We start from the raw sequence: 14,554 nt of genomic DNA, 5'->3' as shown, positions 1-14,554 counted from the left end.
GTTTTAACTAAAAATTAAAAAGTTTTATATGTTAGCGAACTTAATGATGAACCAAAAATTAATCCAAATAATGATCCAATAAAATATATATAATCTTCAGTTGTTATTTTAATTAATTTATTAATTAAAATATCCGGATAATTTGATTGATGAATACGAATTAAATATGATTGATTAAGTTGAGGATAAAATTCATTTTGTTGTTGACTTATCTGATAATAATTTTTTAAGCAACTATGAATAGTTTTGCATTTTGATGTGCAGTTGTTTTTTATTTCAAAATAATTTTTTTGGATTTTTATTAAATTTTCGATTTCCACTGGTTTTATACTTTTTCTAATGATGAGTGCCATAAATAATATTTTGGATAATAAATTGTTTGGTTAATAATTATATCAATAATACAATCATTAATACATTGTTCGTTAGTGATTTTATCAATACATATCCCATTCCAACTATAATTATTAATATTTTTATACGACATTAATGTGCGACTATAACTTATATAAGTAAGATGATTGTTATTTAATAGTATTATTAATGATTTTTGTAGATAACTATTATATATATATTTTCAGTTGGAGAATGAATCAATAATTTTAGTAATTTATTAGTTATTTTATTTTTATCAGTAATAAACAATTCATAAATTAATTTCGATTGTAAATCAATAGCAGTTTGAGATTTTATTCTAAATGTATAGCAAATATCCTTATAGTTAATCGATTTACTAATAGATAAAAAATTAAAACAATTTTCATATCTATCATAACTACTCGTATTGTTTAAAACGTTGCAATCAATAATATTTTCTAATGATTCCATATTATTTAATTGTTCAATTAGTGTTAGATTATTATTAATATTATCAATATAAAATTCAACATTACTTTTTCTCAAAGTGTTATACAAATAATTTTTGTCGATGATTAATGTTGATTTACCCACACATAATGTAAGCGCTGGTATTTCAGTGATTGTAATTAAATCATAATCAATATTTGACTCAAACAGTAAATATTTATAAGTAATTCTATAAAATTGATACAAACAAAAAAAATACCAAAAATAATAAATATATAATATATTTAACTTTCTTTTTAAATAACATTTTTCAAATAGATATTACTATAAATAAAAGTTTATATATTGATATTGTTATTTTTTAATGTAGAATTTTAGTGATTACTATATATATATATATATATATATATATATATATATATATATATATATATATATAATTTTCAACATTAATGTTTTTATGTTTTACACAGCATAGTATTATTTTTTTGAAATAGTAGAAAATAATACAATTGATAATTATATAATAACTTGTAGTTTAGAGTAAATAACATTTAAAATTATATTAATAATATATTTATTTTTTATGTAATATTGTAACTTACAATAAACATTTGTATAATTATTATTTCAAAAAAAATTTTCCGTTATATCTCATACAATAAGTTTGAATTTTGATGTTTGAACAATAGTTTATATATAATTATGAATACTATTATATTTAATTGAAGTTTAACATTTAATTTTAATAACTATATCAAAATATAAGGTCTACACTGTTTAGTCAATGTAATTATAAATGTCAAATATACTGTATATAGTTTATAAAAGATTTTTTTTAAATTTTTATTAACAATTTTTAATGTCAATCATTTTAAGCACATTCAATTAATTTATTTCAGTAATATAGATATTTTAATTATTCATAGTATTTAATAATAAATAATTTAATTGCAATATATATATATATAATAAAAATAATATTAAATATGTATAATAAAATACCTGTATTTATATTATGTTAGATACAATCAACTGTATTGTATAACTAGTATTATACTGTATGCTGTCTCTCAATTGATTAGTCAGTTATTCAAAAAGTTAATATTTCAAAATATTATTATTATTATTATATTACTTTTAAATTTATAAATAGTATATATATATATATATATATTTATCTGATGACACATTTCGAAAAAAAATTATAAAACTTATTTAAATGTAATTTTCGAATAAAATATTATAATTAATTATTTTAATATAAATTATTTTAATAATAAATTATTTTTATTTTGTAAAATTATATCAAATATATTAATATTTTAATTATATAGAAAACATATAAATTAAATAGTTTGATTAAATAAAAATTTTAATAAATCCAAACAAACTTTTTTTTAAATATTATAATATAATTTTAAAAATAAATGTTATTAAGCATTAATTATAATTGATTTAGTAAAATATTATTATTATATAACGGGTAGTTTAATAATAGACATTATTTTTACATAATTTGAAATAATTTTTTGAATCACGTATCCCCTAAAAAAAAAATAAAATAAAAAAGTATTACAACAAAATCATGCAATACTTTTGTGTTGCCATTCAATTATTGAATTTAAATATAACAACAAAAAACAATGCATTCAATTAACTAAACAATTTAAAGCAAAGAAAAAATTATTTAAAAATTTTTAAAAATATAATTAAATTGTAATCATATATTATATTTTGATTTATTATATAATTAGTATCTGATAAGTAATTTATCAAAACATTATTATTATTATTATTATTATTATTATAGTTACCGGTACTGTTAGTATAAAAATTATATAAAACTTATATAATTATCAATAATTTTTTTTGCATCATTAATATCATAATAGGATAAATAGATTATTATTATTATTAGGTAATACTGTATTATCACAAATTAAATAATTTAAATATCAAATCAAATTCAAATTTATATCAAATTAACAAAAAAAAAATAAATAAAAGTTATAACATAATTATTAAATGATTTATTAAATTAATATAACAGTTATTTATAATTATAGTAATAACAAATTAAATGCTATAACTATAGGTATAATACAAGAGTTTTGCATTAAATTTTGGTAAATGTTTGCCAAAATTGTCGACAATTTGTGACATATTTTTCAGACTAATGGCATGTTTTTCGATCAACTCTTTGACGATCACTGTTGCGATGTTTTCGCTGATAAAGTCGTTAACCATTTTCACCAACACTTCATCGGCGCCGAAATCTTCGAAAAGTTTCAATATTTTCATAGCATTGGTTGAATTGATTCGCAAGAAAATCCAATTCAGACACAAAGTCTTCAGCGATGATACCATATATTTGTCGGCAACGTATAGCAACTGATCAGTCATTTCATCCAATTTGTCACACATTCCGGTCGAAAGATATTTCAAGAACTGTTCGAAGACATCGCTGCCGATGTCATCGATAATCACTTCGTTAGTTGTTTTCTCCGTACAATCGGTGGTAAACATCTTCTCGAAAACTTCTGATTCCAGACACAGAAAATGTTTTGAAGTGTAAAACTCTTTGCGATCTTTGCCGACAATCAGTCGACAATTGCTTAGCTCTTTCAGTGAAAACAATTGAGCGAAACGACGAAAACGTTTTGCGCCACAATTTTCGTGACAATTGCTTTTCTTGAATATCTTAAAGTCGACAACAATGGTCAGCGTATTGTCCGGCAATAGTTTCACCCTATTGTCCATCAATTGTTGTCTAGTGATAATCGATGGATTACCCCAACCAGTGATCTCTTCAAATCGACATTTAAACTCTTTTTTCACAAACAATTGGTTAGCATTGAAGTTGTTATCACAGATGGACAACGAGTATTGTGTATGAACTGGTAGTTCATTGCTTTCATTCAAATGTAAATACAGACCAATAATGTTATCTTTCAAACAGATTTCAATATCCCATTTATCTGATCCGATGTTGAAGTCATCGCTATAATAACATTTCTCTTTAATCCAATTGGTGTCCAATTGTTTAGCAAAATCCATGACTTTGTAAACCACACGAGTCTTGTATACGACTTTGTTGTTGTTGTTGTTGTTGTTGTCATCATCAGTGGTGGTGGTGTTGGTGGTGTCCAATGATCTCTTCATTGTTGTCATTGAAATCAATCAGTTAATTGAAAAAATAAAAAAATCCGATTATAATTACAAACAAAATATTTTAATACTTATGTCTTATATTAGTAATTCATACAAAAAAACAATGCAATCAATTGACTAAAAAGTATTTAAAGTACGAAAAAACTTTCATTCAATTGACTAAAAATGTATTTAAAGTACAAAAAAAATTTCATTCAATTGACTAAAAAAGTATTTAAAGTACGAAAAAACTTTCATTCAATTGACTAAAAATGTATTTAAAGTACAAAAAAAATTTCATTCAAAAAAAATAGTTAATATAACATAAAGTATATAATTTTTTTTAAAAACGCAAATTTATTGAAACAAAATTATAAATAATATATTTATTAATGAAAAAAAAACCAAAATTACTACTACTAATAATAATATTGTAATTATAATTTACAAAAAAATATTAATATATTCAATATTTTTTCCCCATACATTAAATTGTATTTATAATGATATAGATTTTAATAAATTAATTATTGAAAAAAAACTATAAATAAACAGCACATTTTAATACTATAATAAAACATTTATAACATTAATCAAAAAATATTTTACACTTTGATTTATTAAATAATTTATTATATAATTAGATAGAAAAAAAATAAAATAACAAAAAATTAATAAATTAATAATTATTATTTTTTTATCATTGATAAGTAATTTAGCAAAATATTACTGTATTTAAAATACAGTATTTTAGTACTAAAAATAGATATTTATGTTTAATTTCATTAATATTATTTTTTAGGTAAAATAATTTAATTGCTAAAAAAATTATGATAATTATTGTTAGTGTTTATCATATTTTTTTGTTTGTTTATTATTAAATTGTGTAAAATAAGTTTTTTTTTTAAAAATTAAGTTACAATAAAGTTAAGCAAATGTTAATTTTATTTAGATTTTATAAATCAGTTTTATATATTTTTTTAATAATACATTTTTTAAATGCATTCGTCTACAAAAAAAATCTAATATTTTATATTAAATTTATTTATTTATACAATAAAAAATTATTATTTAACTATATTTACAGTATTTTTAACGTAAAAATATATATATTTATTTATAATTTTTGAAAAAAATTAATTAACATTAGAAAAAATTAATTAACATTAGAAACACACACATAAACTAAAATAAACTATTAAAACAAACAAAAAAAGTAAATATTAATTATAATAATAATATTAATAATTAATTTTTAAGTAAAATAAGAATAATATTTTTAATAATAGAAATGAAAACTAAATTTTTGAAACATTTTTTTGATGAGTGAGTTAAACATACGATCAGTCACTCACTTACACACCGACTGACTGTCCGATTATAGCGTCAAATTGTCCGACAGTTTGGACAGCCGTTCATTGATTGGCAGATCAATGTAGACATCATTTTTCTGGCTATTCTTATCCCTCAACTGTAGCTTAATCTTGCGCTCCAATACTAGCGAAGTGGCCGGTTGTTCGTCACCAACGCCACCGCTGGATGATGTTGTCGGGTCTTGTTGTTGTTGGCCATCACCGCCGCCGATGCCGCCGCCCAACAGATCTGGGTTTGCGGGTTTGTTCAGTTGGTTTTCCAACGACTTGTCCACCCATTCCTCATCGACAGTGATGTGTACATTGGCTCCCGGTTTGATCAGTTGCGACTCGTGAGCGAAAGCAATCTTATTGATGATACGCCGCTCGACTTCGTGTTTGATACTACGGGCGCCGTAGTGGACATTATATTCGTCGGCAATCATACCGACGATGCGCTTATCCCATGTCAGTTCCATTTTGTGTCTGGTTTTGGCCTTCTCGGCCCAGGCCATCAGTTCCCGAGTGACCAGTTCGTTGAGTTCTGATCGCGAAAACGACAAAAAGTATACCATTTCGTTGATTCGGCCCAAAAACTCGTCCCGTTTGAAGTGTTTCTTCAGTATGGGTCGAATAACTTGTTCTTTGAAATCTTTCGATACCTGAACATCATCGACATTAGTGTCGGACAAATCGGACAATTGGTCGCTGCCTTCCAATCGTGCTTTGGATACATCGTCGGCAACTTTACGTAATTGTTGACTGTAGGCACCGATTACATCGCTGGCCAAATTGCTGGTCATTATGAAGATGGCATCTTTGCATTCGACAGTATGTCCTTTACCGTCGGTCATACGGCCCTAATAAGTCAAATAAAAAAAAAGAGTCAATACGAGTGTGAGAGAGAAAGAGTAGTTTTAAGGGTAGGGTAGAGATGGTATACCTCATCGAACAGTTGCAATAGTATGGTTAGGACATCGTTGTGGGCCTTCTCTACCTCATCGAACAGTACGACAGCATTGGGACACTCTTTCAAGGCTTTGGTCAACTGTCCGCCGTCGTCGTGGCCAATATAGCCGGGCGGTGAACCGATAAATTTGGCCACTTCGTGCTTCTCCTGATATTCGGTCATATCTAGCCGTATGAAACCTTTTTTCTCGTTTTTTCCCGAATGCAAATAACGGGCCACTTGTTTGGCCAATTCGGTTTTGCCGATACCCGACGAACCGAGAAACAGGAATACTAGTGGATGTTCGTCATCGTACCAGCCGTTCTCTTTGCGTCGTATGGCCGCCGCTACTGTCGTAATGGCCGACTGTTGGCCGACAATAACCTGTTTGATACGTTCTTCTAGCGGAAACTTTAGCCGTTCCTCTAGTTGTCGCTGTTTTTGGACGTCGGCAAAGTTGGTCTCGTGTTCGGCTAATAGTCGGCGAACTCGTTGGTTGTCTTGTTTACAGTAATCGATAGGTTTGTGTCCCATTTCGTTATCGATTATCGGATTGGCTCCGCGTTTGATCAGCAGTTCAATGGTAGGCATCGAGTTGGCCAATACAGCGTAGTGTAGGGCAGTTGTACCGCGAAACGATACCCGAGTGGACAACAAATCCGAGAATTCCGATTCGCGTGACATCGCTATACGCAAATAGTTGAGTCCGTACTGATAGGATAGCTTCTGGGCAGAGGAGTACTCATCGGTGTCGTCGATATCGGCGCCGGCGTCCAGTAGTGCTTCGCAAATATCGGTCCAACCGTTAACAGCGGCCAACTGCAAGGGTGTCCAACCTAACTGATGGCGACAGTTGTTGATATCCAATGATTTGTCGGCAATCATCTGTTTGACCAGTTCTGAGTCACCGCGTTTGACTGCGTCGAACAGTTTCTCCTCTTTCGGTGTGTTCTGGCGTCGGCCGCCACCACCGCCACCGTTCCGGTCATCGATACGCAAACAGTGAACCGCACGCAACGATGATAACCATCGCCGACGGGTACTATAATAATGATAGCCACCGATAGTACAGCAGACACAGGCGGCCAACGATATGGCTTTCCATGCGTTGGTCGCCGACGACGACGACGATATCGGTAGTCGGTGTCGACCAATGAACGAAGCGGTTGACGATCGCCAGCGTCTATGATGTCCAGTAGCTGTGGTCAACAGCGGCTGCCGTACTCTACTTCGGGCGGTCAGCGCTGCTGTTGCTGCTGATGATGACGACGACGACGGCGACAGTAAATGTCCTAAACGTCTAACGTTTATCATGTGTTCACACGTGTGTTGTATACAAATGTGTGGATCAGTTCGGGTGACCAAAAAAAAAAACAAATTACAAGAAGAAGTGTTGAGAGAGAAACAACTGACACAAAACCCAACGGAAGAAGTGATTTCTTTGGGAAAAGAAAACAAAAAATTGAAGAATAATTCCGAAACAAACCGATAGACAGACTGACTGAATGACTGTTCGAATTCGAATTCCTGAAGAATATTCGATAAAACACTAGTAAAAACAAAAAATAAAACACGAATTGCACGTGCAATCAGTTAGTACGTGTTTGTGCGCGCGCGCGATATCACATACACTGTGTAACTAATAACGATTCGTAACTGTAATATACGGTATATTCATACTTCACAACAATAGGCCACTAATACAAACAAATTGTGAATGTACAGTACTGTTTAATCAAATAAATGGTTATGATTATACGAATGGCCCATTACACAACTATACAGTAAAACCTAAATTTGTATACTGTAATATTATAAAAATGTTAGATTATATTCAAAACCAAAACAATAATGGCCAACCACAAACATAGTAGTGTATGTATATGCGCGCAATATTAGTGTTTAATGCTTATGGAGCGGACTTTTTACTAAGCATAGACGAGTGATAAAAATTACAAATACTAAAATAATATTTTTATTTTTATTTATGTAATGATCCTGGATAAAATTAAAACATACACTTAAACTAGTACAAAATCATGATAACACTTATTTTTATCACTGGCATAGACTATATGTTACATAGTTATTATACATACTATTTGATTTGTATGTATATATTTTATGTAATCTATGTGTTTGTGGTGCGTCTGTTTTTGTTTTGGTTTTGTTTATAATGAGATTTTTATAGTTGAGTTTTTATAACAATAAATTTAAAAATGATATTTTATTGGAGGCGTGCATACACATGCGCAATAAATATTTTTGTGACGTAAGTGCTTTGAATAAAAAAACTATATTTGTATTGTAAATTTTATTGAATGTGTTTTTTATTGTATTTACTGAAACCCCTTTCAACTGATGTGAAACACACTTAACTGTATAGCAATAGATTTCGCTATATATATAGTATTATAAGTATTGTTTGGATTTTACGTTATATACAGTACAGTAATTTATATGATAACTCTATATAGAGTTTTCAAATGTACAGTACAGTACAGTTAGCCTTATTTTTAAAAAAAAAACAAACAGTTGCATCATAATTAGATACCAAATAAATAATTATTTAATAATAATTATTAAATATGTAATACTGTATTAATAACAGTACAGTACATGTAGTAATATTAATACAATTCTACTGTATATCAAATAGTAATATATACATATATATATTTATTTTTATACATTATTATATATTTGTAAATTATTAATTTAAAAAAAACTAATTAAATAACTAATAATAATTATTAAATATTTAATTATTTAATATAGATTGTATTTATTATTAATATTAAATAATTATAAAAAAATAAATTATACCATGTATATTATACTGTATATTAAATGTGTGGGGGATTTACTGTAATAATTTACAATAATTTTGAACGTCATTTATGTGTAGAAAAATAAAAGACAATAAACTTTTTTCCAATACAAATAAACATTGAATTTTGGTACTTTTTAATACAAGCAAACTGTATAACATTTTATAGTATTTTATTCTAAATACAAATAGTACTAAATTGTCGGCCATTTATTGTTTGGTTTATTTTTTGTTGATGTTATTGTCAATCATTTAATGTGTTGTTTATTATAATACACACACAATGGCTGCCAATAATAGTAGACAACAACAAGCGGTCAACAATTGTTTGAACGCCCGATAAGTGTCGATATCGATGGCCACCTGAGAGAGAGAGAGAAAGAGAGCCGAAAGAGAGGACTCGGCGCGCGATTGTCAGAGACAAACAAACTATGCGGACAACGATGTCATCCTCGAAGACTACAACAACAACGACGGTCATCGCTGTCAAAGACAATACCAGTACTAATCGTTGTCGCGGAGGAGGAGTAGATCCATTGGCAGCCTCGACATCGACAGTAATGATGATGACGACCAATATCAACAACACCAACAACAACATTACCATCAACAGCAGTACTAGCAGTCGACCGCCGTCGGCCATTGCCGTCGACGAGTTCAATACATTGATCCGATGTCATCTATGCAAAGGCTATCTTATCGACGCCACAACACTCACCGAATGTCTTCACTCGTGTAAGTCATCCGGTAGAGAGCCGTCCAATTGGTTTTTCAATTATAGCAACCAATTGGTGGTTCATATCTCGACAATAAATCCTTTACATTTTTTTCATTGATTTTTTTTTAATTAATATCTCTTTTTGTTTGTATGTCTGTCACAACAACAACAACACCTGATCTGATCCCGTTGTTGGTGTCTCATCATTATATATCATATATAGTTTGCAAGACTTGTATCATTACTCACTTGGACTCGAATACTCCGAAGTCTCGTTTCTGTCCTCGTTGTGATCAACAGATACACAAAACCAAACCACGACTTAACATACGTAGCGATCCGACACTTCAAGACATTGTCTATAAGCTGGTGCCCGGACTATACAAAAGTATTTTTTTATATTGTTTTCTTTGTGTGTGTGTGTTTGGACAACCATTTTATAAACTTAATTGATTATCCATTAGATCTGATATTGTTTTTTTTTAAATAAATAAATTTTATTTATTTATTTTTTTAATCCATTTCTTTACCATTGAATAGATGAGATGAACCGACGCAACGAATTCTATAGTAAAGAACCAGAAAGTGGTAAGTCTTGTCTTTATAAGTCGATGTTATGATTATTTTGATCCCATATTGTCGCTCAATAAATGATAATTTTTTAAAATTTTATTCAGCCATAGGTCTGTCCAGTGAGGAAAAGGGCGAGATGTCCGGCGAACGGCTAATATTTACGCCCGAAGACCATATTTATCTGTCCATTGAATACTTTCCGCAAGTGATCTCCCATTCGTTGATGCCATTCTCAAAGAATCTGACCAACGGTGCACTCAATAGTGTAGTTCTACCGTCACCAGCGGCGGCGGCGGCCGCTAAATCACAGTCGGCCACAAATGGTTCCGTTCGCAACGGCAGTTCGGAGGACGGAGCCGACAACAATACTATCAGTGATGGCGACAACAATAGTCAGCGCCGTTATCTGAAATGTGAAGGCGGTATGCGTGTCGTACACTTGAAAAAGTGGCTGAAATCGAAATACGATATCAAATACGATGACAATGATATCGAAATTTTATATAAACACGACCCGCTTGTTGACGACTATACGATGATCGACTTGGCCTACATTTATTCGTGGAGACGGGTATGWTATGTGCATATATTTTATKCTACCAGTGCTMTCTCTCTACAAACGGTTGTCATAATAACTAACTCTCTATACCTCCCCCTCTCCCCACMTATAGAATGGTCCTCTATGCCTATATTACAAAATTATCGATCAGAAAAAACTGCTGCCACCGCCACTCCCGCCCCTACCGAAATTACCACTGACCAACAACAACACAGCGACTACCACCACCACCACCACTGGTATTATCGACGATGATGATGATGGTAACAATCGGTTGTTCCGTACGCCGGCATTAAAACCGAAACGACATCACACCCACAATACTAATAACGGTGCACATCATCGATGCAAAGGTATGGCCACTACCACGACCACCACTCCCACACCGAACAACAATAACAACAACAAGAGAGCCAGAATTAGTTTGTCGACAATCAATGAGTCGCATCTGATTACAACAAATCCAGTTAACGAACCGCTGCCACCAGTGGACAGCCAATTGTTCAACAAAGTTATTGCCAACAATACTATCGAGTTTATGAAACCTATTGTACCCGTAATGAAGAAGAAAAAGAAGAAGATGATGATGAATACAGCCCCTAATAAAATCGGAAAACCAGTAAACGGTGTTAAATATGATACCATTGGCGACGCTGGTAGTGGTGGTGGTGCCGGTGCTGCTAATTGGTTGATAAGTCATTCAACAACAACAACAACTGTTGCGCCACAAAAAACAAAAAAATCTGCTGTTCCTAAAGCTAAGAGAAAAAAATTATCATCAGATCTCAGCAGCACTGGTAGTATAGGTACCACAACTACTGGTACTACTAATGTTGTTGTTGGCGTTACTAATAATATGCTCAACAATAACAACAACAACAACAACAATGGTTTAGTAGTCAAAGAAAATGGCATCAAATCGGTTGTCGCCGCTGTTGTTGACAGCAATGGTATTACTAAGAAAACTAAGAAACAAAATAATAATAATAATAATAATCAGAAAAAATTAAAGACTAATAATAATAATAATAAAGTTAAGAAACAAACAGTCAAAACACTAGTACTCAATAACCAAATGTCCAAAGCTGTCGGCGGCAGTGGTAGCGGTGCCGCCAATCCTATGTTAACTACGATTACCTCAATCACAACTGTCAACAATCATAATTGTATACCGAAATTGTCATCATCGGTAAACATGACATCCAACGCTGCATCAACCATAAGCCCAACAAAATTGTCGTCAAAATTATCATCGATGACAACCATCACACCGTTGACTATAACGACTGAAGCCGCCGCAGTAGTCAACACAACAACTCAACCGCCGTCCAGTATTAGCCAAAAGACTACTACTACTACAGCATCAACCGCTGCCCCGTCCACTGTCCAAACAGTTACCACTGCTGCGGCTAATACTCACTTCACTACTCCATCATCACTAGCAGTCGTCACTCCTTCTGTCACATCATCATCACCATCACTGATCAACACATCACCCATTATATCCATAACACCAGTCATCGCCACCACTACCACCACCACAATGTCGTCAAACAATACACCATTTTTATCATCATCAACATCATTGACTACCGTCAACGACAACAACAACACTGACCATCCATTAACCATAACCACTATCATATCCATGACTAACAATACAACAACAATCAACTCAACAACAACTACTGCCGACGACACCAATAGTTCAACTAATACTACAACAACAACTGCTGCTACTCCTACTACTACTACTACACAGTCAACCATCACTTCTACTAGCAGTAGTCCATTATCTGTCGTCACTACGCCGTCCACTAACACATCATTGACATCAACTACAGTGTCTTCCAATCAATGCTTAACTACGAATTCTACTACAACTACTGGCACATCCATCGGCGGTAATGATCTGAACGGTGATTCCATTGCCGCCGCCACCGACTCAGCAGCAGCTCCTCAACTATCGCCACTGTTTGCCAGTATGGCCGCCGCTGCCGGCGTTTCCATCGACATAGTGGACAACGATGGTAACTTAGATCGTACCGCTGCTTCCGTGGAGGCGCTCAAGAGTGTCATCAATAAAATCAATTCGAGTAGCAGTCCATTTTACATACGATCCAGTCCATTTCATGTATCAAAGTTTATACCCAACTATAGTAGTCAATAGAGAGGATGTGTTGAGTTGGGTTGGCCCTAGTATAGGGAGTGATGGGTGGGTGGGACTCAAGTAGTTGTGTGCAGATGTTTGATAATATGCATACCGTTCCGTCCCCGACCGCCCATCCCTTGAATGCCATTTTTTTTGGCCATAGATTGGAATTGACGGCATATTTCTTAGTCTTATTTAGTTTTTATTTTTATTATAAATATTTAATTATCTAAATAAATAATAATAATAATAAATATTGTTATTTTTCTATATATATATATAATATGATAAAAGTATTCAAAAAATATTTTTATTTTTCGATAAACTATTGATTTTATTTTGAAAAAACATATGATTGGAAAAAAAATAATATTTGATTTTTATAATTATCAAAAAAAACTTATATATATATATATATATATGATATATTTTTATATAATGTTTAAAACTTTTTTTTATATACCGATATTTTTTTACATTAAAAATCATTCACTGCACTATATATATATATACAGTATATATACAAATATTTATATACGATATATATTTTATATACAGTATATATAAATATATTTTTTATATACACAGTTATTATTAAGCATAGATTTAATAATAATAATAATAATAATTTCAACAATAAATAAATAAACATCATCAAATGCCATTTGAAATGCCAAAAAAAATTATTTGATGTTTAAATTTATATAATAATAAAAAATGTTTGTTTTTTTGTATGTATATTACAAAAGTTTTTTTTTGTATGTATTTATATTTTGTATACATTTTATTATGATTTTTTTAAATAATTTTTTTTACATTTTTTTATAAATTCACAAATAAATAAATAATAAATATATTTTTAAAAAAACTAAACAACTAATTGTCTTAAATAATTTCTATGGTATTGTAAGTTATTTTTTGAATTGATTTTTAACCGATAATATATTGATTATATATAATTGAAATTATAATATAATAAATGAAAATAGTTTTAATAATTACAACAAATAATAAAATAAAGAGATCAAACATATTATAAACTAACTATTAATAAGTATTATATATTTAATTTTAGTTAAAACTTAATATTTTTAAACATATAATTTTAATAGATTTAGAAAAATATTATTAATTTTTATTTAGTGTTAATAAAAATACTGTAGTAATAATACAATAGTATAATATAACTATTTTTGTAATTTTAATAAATGGAAAATTATTTGCTAAAATATTATGAAATTCAAAAAAATACAAACAATAATAATTTACATGAAAAACAATGAAAAAAAACATTTGATTTTAATTTATATGAAATTATAATTTTTCTAAAAAAATTGTCATTTAACTATTATAAGTTTTGTAATAGTTAAAAAAAATATTAGCTATCTATTATTTGAAAATTAAAATCTATTATTTATTATTATATATTTAATAAATTATAAAATATTAAATTAATAAAAA

At 30.0% G+C, this 14,554-nt stretch overlaps 3 protein-coding genes across 3 annotated transcripts; 1 reads left to right on the top strand and 2 right to left on the bottom strand.

Annotated features, from left to right (window-relative positions):
- Positions 1-2,886: 2,886 nt before the first annotated feature.
- On the bottom strand, positions 2,887-3,867 carry LOC128962523 (speckle-type POZ protein B-like). The gene has a single exon (XM_054308902.1). It carries the CDS (start codon positions 3,865-3,867, stop codon positions 2,887-2,889), a length of 981 nt encoding a protein of 326 aa, XP_054164877.1.
- Positions 3,868-5,201: 1,334 nt separating this feature from the next.
- Positions 5,202-7,970, bottom strand: LOC128961131 (caseinolytic peptidase B protein homolog). Its single transcript, XM_054307339.1, has 2 exons — positions 6,256-7,970; positions 5,202-6,172 (listed from the first exon to the last, which is right to left on the bottom strand). Exons 1-2 carry the CDS (start codon positions 7,573-7,575, stop codon positions 5,339-5,341), a joined length of 2,154 nt encoding a protein of 717 aa, XP_054163314.1. The 5' UTR covers positions 7,576-7,970; the 3' UTR covers positions 5,202-5,338.
- A 1,335-nt stretch (positions 7,971-9,305) lies between these two features.
- LOC128961733 (mucin-2-like) lies at positions 9,306-13,323 on the top strand. Its single transcript, XM_054307998.1, has 5 exons — positions 9,306-9,826; positions 10,033-10,197; positions 10,350-10,397; positions 10,487-10,953; positions 11,054-13,323. The coding sequence occupies exons 1-5, from the start codon at positions 9,523-9,525 to the stop codon at positions 13,109-13,111; spliced, it is 3,042 nt and encodes a 1,013-aa protein (XP_054163973.1). The 5' UTR covers positions 9,306-9,522; the 3' UTR covers positions 13,112-13,323.
- Positions 13,324-14,554: the final 1,231 nt, after the last annotated feature.

The sequence above is a fragment of the Oppia nitens genome, unplaced genomic scaffold (genome assembly GCF_028296485.1).
Source record: "Oppia nitens isolate AA-2021 unplaced genomic scaffold, nextdenovo-longstitch-racon4-pilon3 scaffold14_pilon_pilon_pilon, whole genome shotgun sequence".
NCBI lineage: Eukaryota > Metazoa > Arthropoda > Arachnida > Sarcoptiformes > Oppiidae > Oppia > Oppia nitens.
This window is presented reverse-complemented; position numbering and strand designations above follow the sequence as displayed.